Source organism: Zingiber officinale, chromosome 6A (assembly GCF_018446385.1).
Source record: "Zingiber officinale cultivar Zhangliang chromosome 6A, Zo_v1.1, whole genome shotgun sequence".
Taxonomy (NCBI): Eukaryota; Viridiplantae; Streptophyta; class Magnoliopsida; order Zingiberales; family Zingiberaceae; genus Zingiber; species Zingiber officinale.
Genome location: NC_055997.1, coordinates 120726073 through 120735097, shown reverse-complemented (window position 1 = coordinate 120735097; position 9025 = coordinate 120726073). Strand labels below are relative to the sequence as shown.

General features: G+C 50.2%; 1 protein-coding gene across 1 annotated transcript; it reads right to left on the bottom strand.

Moving 5' to 3' along the window:
- Nucleotides 1–5980: 5980 nt before the first annotated feature.
- On the bottom strand, nucleotides 5981–8645 carry LOC121995243. The gene is made up of 5 exons (XM_042549030.1): nucleotides 8592–8645; nucleotides 7896–8483; nucleotides 7021–7823; nucleotides 6195–6525; nucleotides 5981–5986 (listed from the first exon to the last, which is right to left on the bottom strand). Exons 1-5 carry the CDS (start codon nucleotides 8643–8645, stop codon nucleotides 5981–5983), a joined length of 1782 nt encoding a protein of 593 aa, XP_042404964.1.
- Nucleotides 8646–9025: the final 380 nt, after the last annotated feature.

Sequence of the window (9025 nt, the reverse complement as noted above, 5' to 3'; positions counted from 1 at the left end):
CTTGTGGCTTCCTTTTATAGCTAGCTATTTATATACATGTAAATGTTATTGTATATGCACATTATTGTAGGATTAATGGTAGGGGACAAAGGCAGTGAAGGTCCAAAATGGTAAAGGAAGAATCGAAACAAAGGTAACGGAAAAGTAGTGGGGATAATAATAAGGGGGGAAATTAAAGGAGCCGGGGAAGAAAAGAAGAGGCGAGGAAGGAAAGTAATGCAAAAGGAAGGAAAGTAATAATGCAAAGGGGGTGGATAATGGAGAGAGATATCCATACTTATATGGATGGAATTAGAGGGGATCTAAATCGGTGTGGTCCACAACTCTGCTTTTTTTTTTTTCTCTTTTGTTTTTTCATATTAGCTAGGTAGAAGGTTTTTTCCTTATTTTGGAGGTTGGCTTCTAACTTTATATAAATTATGCTCCAGATTTGATATAAATCTCTGAATAAATTTTGATTTGATATATCAAAAATTTTGTAATTCCGGAGTCAAAATTATAGCTTCTCAAAACCCGAAACCGTGCATCATTTATGGTAGAAAATGTTGCAGAGGTCTCAGCCTCATGGAACTATAAATATTAAACATCCTGGGCATACTAAGATGAGAGAAAAAATTAATATTTATTTTTAAAAATAGATTTATTTTAGGGATTCTAATTTTAAATTTAACTAAAATACCTCTTGAACTAGTTTTATTTTATTTTTATTTTTTAAAAAAAAAAAAAAAGAAATCAGAGGTGTCCACAACTTATAATGGAAAAAGGAGGTGATGTTGTTCATCGAAGGATGACATGAGAATATTCCATGGTAAAAGGTAAAATTAAACAGTGCAGTGAATAGGACACGACAACATCAAAAAAAAATAATAATAATAAAATAAAATAAATGAAGTGCCTTTTACTAAAGTACATTTTATACTCATTTAAAAGTGGACCTTTGAAATATTTATTTTTATTAGGATTCATTTTTTCACCTAAGGTTGAAGTGTAGTTGTAAAATATTTAGGAAAATAAATATAAGGACAAATATTCTAGATTGGCTTTTAAACGTGTATAGACTGTGCTCCAAATTTATTTGTGATCCTGTCTAAGAGTCGAGTCGATGAATACTGAGAATGTGGTATTTATTGTTGTCTTCGGGTGAGCTCCGATGTGACGTTGACCTTCGGTGAATCTGCAACAAAGCCCAGCCAGGAAGGGGTTCCCAACGACGACCCTCAAGTCAGGTAACGACGGGATGAAACAAAAGCAGAATAACGAGACTGTAGCTACAGTGATGAATAGCCCATACCTCCGTCGAAGTCTTGGGGGCCTTATATAGGGTCCCGGGGAGGTGCGTGCACGCTTCTCGAGACGTGCACACTTCCCAAAGTGCACCTCAGAATGATCATGTCAAAAAAGTGTGTCTAACGCCATACTGCAACCGTCCGAGCATATCTCTGACATGACAGTGGAAACTTCTACCGTACGATTCTCTGTCCGGTCTAGCCGTCAACCATGCTATCCGTCGGCAGCACCTGGCTCGAGAAGGATATCACCAGCTATCTGCCTCCTTTGTCCTCTTTTCCGCCTTTTGTCTATTTCCAGGCTGAGCGAGAGGGCCGCTCGGCCACCCCGGCGGTCGGGCCTAAAGGCACGTCGGACCGAGCGGGAAGGCCCCTCAGGCACATACTCGGACGGGAATGCGTCCTTAGTTGATCTGCAACTCAGCCGAGCGGACGGGTCGCTCGGCACAGCAACTCCTCTATACATGCAAATCATGAGCATCGGAAGCCCGACCCGTGGTCGAGCTATCTTCGCGCCGACCCTGGCGCTATCCTGGCCGAGCGGCCATGAGACATCTCCGATCAGCAAGAGCCTTGGTTGACTCTCTTGACTTTGACCCCCACATGTCGTTGACCACTGCCCATGTGGGTCCCCCTATGCTTACCACAGGATCACGTGCCTCCCCTTCAAGTCTAGTCGAAGAAGGCCGCAAGTCCGATTGACTGGACTATTGGCCTGGTGATGTGACAGCCGCTCTGCCACTGACGAAAATGTCTCTCCGCTCGAGCACTATAGAGGTGAACATTGCCGCTCGGCAGCCTATCCCCTGGAACTTCAAAAGTTTTTGTTTGCCACTGATTGCATCGCCGATCCAATGGCGGTCAATGCTGACGTCTTTAGGATCCCCTCGGAATTCGTGTAAATCCTCGCCATTAAGACTGAGCACGTGGCCATGGCTGCGTAATGGGGCTCATGAAATGCGATCCTGTGAGCGGGCGACGCGTGGCGAGGCCGCCGTCATCTCATGATCAGACGATGTGACCTCTGGCTTTTTGAATTTGACGGTGAGATCTGGTCCTCGAGTCTTGTGACCTGAATCCAACGGCTCGGAGGAATTGAGCCCCGTTTGTATAAAGCCTTCATCACCTTCCTCCGCCGCCTATCTTCGTGCTCGTGCGTCCGAAGGCCTTCGTCTGCGTTCGGTACTCCGATGAACCGTTCCTCAGCATTCCCGCAACTCCTCTTCTTCTTCGATCACCCTTTTCCCTGTAAGGATTCTCCGCCCCTTGTCTCTTTGTTCTTTCGTGTTTTTCTTTACACTCTAGCGGTGTTTGTGTCCCTCAGGCACTGTTCCGATCATCTCCTCCATCGATCCCTCCGTTTCTCTTTGGCTTTTGCCTTTCCTACTGTTCCGGTGATGACTAGTCCTTCTCAGCCTTCGGAACTTGCTTCTGGCCCATGGTACACGACCATGGAGTCACGGTTCGATGCGAGCGCCGCGGAGAGCCTGACCAATGCCTTCGACCTTCCTTCTGATTTTGAACTGGTTTTGGCTTTGCCTTCCGATTGGCCACATATGTCGCCGAGCGACACGATCTGCTTCTTCTGAGAGTAGTTTGTGGCCGGGTTGCGGTTTCCTATCCACCCCTTTATCATCAAAGTATGTAACTTCTTTTGCATTCCGCTCGCCCAGCTCGTCCCTAATTCCTTTTGCCTCTTGTGTGGGGTTGTGGTGTTATTCAAAATCCATGACATACCTCTCCATCCTATGATTTTTTTACTACTTTTATTATCCCAAGCAGTCCGAGCTGGGCACTTATTTGTTCCAGTCTCAGATCGGCTTAGTTTTTTTCGATAAGATGTCTTCCTCTAATAAACACGGGAAGGATTACTTCTTCTTCCTGTGACTCCTCGAACTGTCTCCCTTCCGAACAAAGTGGCAGGTCGGGCTTCCTACTCCTCCCGTGTTGAAGATATAAGACCCGACCGGACTATCTCCAAGCAGCAAATATGCTGACTGGCCTAAAACTCGATATCCACAAGCTGCTACCAGAGGGGGTGATTTACATGTTTGGTTTGAGTCTGATCCGAAAGAAGCTCCCGAGCAGCTTTGGTAAGGAATTTACTTGTGTCTTTACTTTGAGTCTAACTGATTTTCTTTCCTTTCTTTCGCAGCGAACATCGTGATGGAGTCCGTGCTGTTCGGCATCCTGAAGAAGAAAGCCGCCACGATCGAGGCGGCAGCGACCAAAGAAATGGAGCGACTTGACATTGCTCCGGTCGGCTCTCATGAGGGTGAGAGCGAGGCGGATGTTGGGGAGTCCACCGCTCAGACCTCTCCTGTGGAGGTGGTGGGCGAAGTAACTTCAAGCCGATAGCCTGCCGCTCGGGGGGCCGACTCTGAGCCGGAGGACGATCTTCCCCTTTCCGGACGAAAGCGACGTAGGACGGGGATGCCTATGCTTTCAGCCACTTCAGCGGTACAAGCGTCCGAACAAACGAGCGCACTCTCCCCCAGAGAAAATGCCCCATCTGTTGAGGCCTTCTCCTCCAATCGGACTCCCTCCCAGCTGGATCTGCCAGCTGACCATATCACTGCGCAACCGGTCAGTTCTTTGCCTCCAGCGTGTCAAAGGATTCGCCGCTTGGGCATACTTTCTGCGTCGTGCGACCAGCCATCTGGTCCCTCAGCGTCCGCTCATACAACACCAGGCGGGCGCCGCACTATAAAGGTCATTCTGCACCTTCCAACGGAGGCCTACATGGCAGAATATGAGCGACCTACGACCCCTGAACACGTTATCAACATCAGAGGGTCGCTCGCTAAAGTATGAGAGGACGCCCGCGCCCGTGTCGCCGCAATGCCCCCCGGTCTGCTGGCTAATAACTACATGCAGCACACCACCGGTGTAAGTTTTCTATCCATACTCATTCGCGTGTCTTTTACGATTGGCACTGAACAACTCTTTATTTGTCAAAACTGGGTGGAAAGCGTGGCCGTCGCCAGTCGTATGGTGATGTTAGAGGAAGAGCTGAAGAAGCTCAACATTTCTGATAGACCGTCCTCCTCTCAGGCACCATCATACGCCGAGCTGCAGAAGGAGGTGGCTAAGACTAAGGAGCTGCTGGAGGCTGAGCGGAAGAAAACGGGCGATCAGGCGTACATGCTGGGACAGTTCGAGAAGCAGGTCAAAACCTTTGACCAAAAGATAGAACTGGCAACCACTTAGAAAAATCGTGCCATCGTCGATCTGGACGCGAAGAATGTTGAGGCTCGAGCCCTGGAGTAGCAGGTGAAGGAATTGGCCGACTTGCTGGATGACGAGAAAAAAGGCCACTTGGCGGAGGTGGCGGCTGTCAAGGACGAAATGAAGGCCCTTCAGGAGGCCCTCGAGGCCTCGCGCGCTGCCCTCAAGGAGTACCAAGAGGCCGAGACGAGCCACTTTGCTATATGAGGCAGAGCTACATCCGCTCGGATGAATTTGTTTAAAAGGTCTGCAATCGGCTCGTCCTCGCTTTCGAGGTGGCCATCACTTCCACGACGGATCATCTAAAGGCCAAGGGTCACCTCCCGGAGTCCTTTACCATCCCCGTCTGGGAACACGCTGCGCTTCTCACCACCATACCAAAACATGTTTTTAACTACCTTGAGTGAAGTGTCTTTGTAATTCTGCCGCTCGGTCGGAAAACCTTATTTTGAATGGAACTTTGCTTTTTTGCTTTGTTAGCTTGTTTTCCCTGGTCGGTGCAAATAATCGTGTGGCCCGAGCCGGTGCCGTGCTAGAGGGTCATTGTTTCCTCCCTTTGGGATTTATGGTCGCCGGTTCGACTCTAGAGTTTAATGTCACCGCTCGATGGTCTTCAGGCCAGAGGGTTTATAATCGCCGGTTCGACTCTAGAATTGAACATCGCCGCTCGACGGTCTTTAGGCCGGGGGGTTTATAGTCGCCGGTTCGACTCTAGAGTTTAACGTCGCCGCTCGACGGTCTTCATGTCTGGGGGTTTATAGTCGTCGGTTCGACTCTAGAGTATAACGCCGGTTTATAGTCGCCAGTTCGACTCTAGAGTTTAACGCCGTCGTTCAACGATCTTCAAGCCAAGGGGTTTATAGTCGCCGGTTCGACTCTAGAGTTTAACGTCGCCGCTCGACGGTTTTCAGGCCGGGAGGTTTATAGTCGCCAGTTTGACTCTGCATTTAACGTCGCCGCTCGACGGTCTTCAGGCCGGGAGGTTTATAGTCGTCGGTCCGATTCTGGAGTTTAACGTCGCCGCTCGATGGTCTTCAGGCCGGGGGGTTTATAGTCGCCGGTCCGACTCTAGAGTTTAACATCATCGCTCGATGGTCTTCAGGCCAGGGGGTTTATAGTCGCCAGTTAGACTCTGGCGTTTAACGTCGTCGTTCGACGGTCTTCAGGCCGGGAGGTTTATAGTCACCGGTCCGACTCTGGCGTTTAATGTCGCCGCTCGACGGTCTTCAGACCCGGAGGTTTATAGTCGCCGGTTCGACTCTGGCGTTTAACATCGCCGCTCAACGGTCTTCAGTACGGGAGGTTTATAGTCGCTGACCCGACTATGGCGTTTAACGTCGTTACTCAAAAATCTTCAGGCCGGGAGGTTTATAGTCGTCGGTCCGACTCTGGTGTTTAACGTCATCGCTCAACGGGTAAATGGAGCTTGGTCGTTCGGCGCTGACTTAGTATCTTGTTTCTTGATTTTATTCCTGTATTCAAAGAGTGTCGAAGAACGACAAGTACACATAATGAATTAAGTTGGTGCACCTTTCACCCAGCTCGGTATGGCTGGAGATGGTTAGCGCTCCATGGTCGTTCTAGCCGCCGTCCGTCTTCATCTTCAAGGTAATAGGCGCCCGATCGGAGCTTTTCGATGATCCTGAAGGGCCCAGCCCAGGGAGCCTCCAGCTTGCTTACGTCATCGACCGACTTTACTTTCTTCCATACTAGGTCGTCGACTTGGAACGCTCTGGGAATTACTCGCCTGTTGTAACTCTGCTTCATCCTTTGCCGGTACGCCAATAGTCGGACGGCTGCTTTGGCTTGCACCTCATCTATCAAGTTTAGCTCCAGCTGCCTCCGCCCGGCGTTATCCGCGTCGTACTGTTGCACCCGATCGGATTCTATTCCGACCTCCACGGGAACGACAACCTCCCCTCCGTATACCAAGTGGAAAGGTGTGACCCCCGTTCCCTCCTTAGGGGTTGTGCGGATCGCCCATAATACGCCTGAGAGCTCGTCCACCCAGCTGCCTCCGACATGGTCGAGCCGAACTCGAAGAATCCGAAGGATCTCTCGATTGGTGACTTCGGCTTGTCCGTTGCTTTGCGGGTATGCCACGGAGGTGAAGTGCCGCTGAATGTCGTACCCCTCACACCATTCTCGGAGATGTTGGCCGGCAAACTGTTACCCATTGTCGGACACGAGCCGATGTGGAATGCCGAACCGACATATTATGTGCTGCCAGATAAACTTCTTGACCATCTGCTCGGTTATTTTTGCCAATGGCTTGGCCTCGACTCATTTGGAGAAATAGTCCACCGCCACGAGTAAAAACTTCCGCTGCCCGGTCGCCATAGGGAAAGGTCCCACAGTATCCATACCCCACTGGTCGAACGGGCAGGACACTGTGGACGCCTTCATTTCCTCCGTTGGCCGATGGGAGAAGTTATGATATCTTTGACAGGATAGGCAGGTAGTGACGGTTCGAGCAACATCTTCCTGGAGAGTCGGCCAAAAGTACCCGGCCAGTAGAATCTTTCTCGCCAACGAGCGACTGCTCGGATGACCTCCGCAAGATCCTTGATGCACTTCCTTTAGTATATACTCCGCGTCCTCCGAGTTGACGCACTTGAGTAACGGCCGGGAGAACGCCTTCTTGTAGAGCTGATCCCCGATGAGGGTGAACCGACCCGCTCTCTTCCTTAGCAACTGGGCCTCTTCTCGATCGAACGGCGTAGCTCCCGATCGCAAAAATTCCACTATGTCTGTTCTCCAGTTGCTCGGGAACGTGAGGCCCTCCATCCTGTCAATGCGAGCCACTAATGATACTTGCTCAATCGATTGTTGTATGACGATCGGAGATATCGAACTTGCAAGCTTAGCCAACTCATCCGCCGCTTGGTTCTCCGCTCGGGGGATCTTTTGTATGACCACATCGCTGAAGTTGGCCTTGAGCTTTTCGAAGGCTTCCGTGTAGAGCTTGAGTCTTGCATTGTTTATCTCGAAAGTTCCTGAGAGTTGCTGAGCAGCAAGCTGAGAATCTGAGTAGATCATCACTCGGCTTGCTCCTACATGCCGAGCAGCCTGTAATCCAGCAATGAGGGCTTCATATTCTGCTTCATTATTGGTTGCCCGATAATCCAACCGGACGGACAGCTGCACCCGTTCTTCTTGGGGAGAAATCAATAAGATACCAATACCGCTCCCGAGCCGAGTGGAGGACCCATCAACAAATACTTTCCATAAAGATTCGGGCTCGGGATTATGCACTTCGGTGACGAAATCTGCTAAGGATTGCGCCTTGATTGTCGTGTGGGGCTGATACTGGATATCGAATTCACTGAGCTCAGTTGTCCACTTAATTAACCGCCTGGATGCCTACGGGTTGAGGAGAACTCTCCCTAGAGGGTTGTTCGGCATGACAATTATCATGTGCGCGAGGAAATAAGGTTGAAGTCTCCGAGCGGCGAGGACTAGCGCGAAGGCAAGCTTTTCGAGACCAGTGTAGCGGGACTCAGTATCCTTTAGAATGTGACTCAGAAAATACACAAGTTGTTCTTCGCCGTCCTGTCGCACTAACGCCGAGCCTACAGTATGCTCGGTCGAGGATAAGTAGATGCGGAGCGGCTCGCCGGTGTTGGGCTTAGCTAATACAGGCAAAGAGTTTAGATAAACCTTTAATTCCTCAAACGCCTGGTCACATTCTCTGTCCCACTGGAATTTGGTGGCTCGGCGCAGAATCTTGAAGAAAGGTAAGCTCCGATCGACCGTTTTGGAGATGAACCGCGACAAGGCCGTTATCCGACCGGTAAGGCGTTGCACTTGCCTCAAGTTTCTGGGAGGTGGCATGTCCTGCAGCGCTTTCACTTTGCTGGGATTCGCCTCTATGCCCCGCTCGGTAACGATGTACCCCAGAAAGCGATCGCTCTTTGCTCCGAACAAACACTTCTGGGGATTTAGCTTGACTCTGTATGTCCTCAGCGTCTGGAAGGTTTCCTCTATATGTGCACAAAGGTTGGCTGCTCGGATTGATTTAATAAGTATGTCATCAACATATACCTCCAGGTTTCGCCCGATCTGCTTTCGGAACACCTTGTTCATGAGCTGCTGGTATGTGACACCGACGTTCTTCAGTCCGAACGACATTACGTTGTAGCAGTAGGTGTCGTCCGCTGTAATGAAGCTCACTTTCTCCTGGTCTTCCCGGGCGAGTGACACTTGGTGGTAACCCTGGTAGGCATCCAGCATGCATATCAGCTCGCATCCAGTCGAGTCTACCATCTGGTCAATTCGGGGCAGAGGGTAAAAGTCTTTTGGGCACGCCTTATTCAGATCCCGGAAGTTGATGCAAACCCTCCACTTATTGCCCGGCTTGGAGACCAACACCATATTCGCGAGCCAGCTTGGGAACTGCACCTCCCGTACATGGCCGTCCTCCAGGAGTTTCTCGACTTCCACTCGGATGATGACGTTCTGCTCCGCACTGAAGTCCCGCTTCCTCCGCTTGACGGGTCGAGCGTCTGACC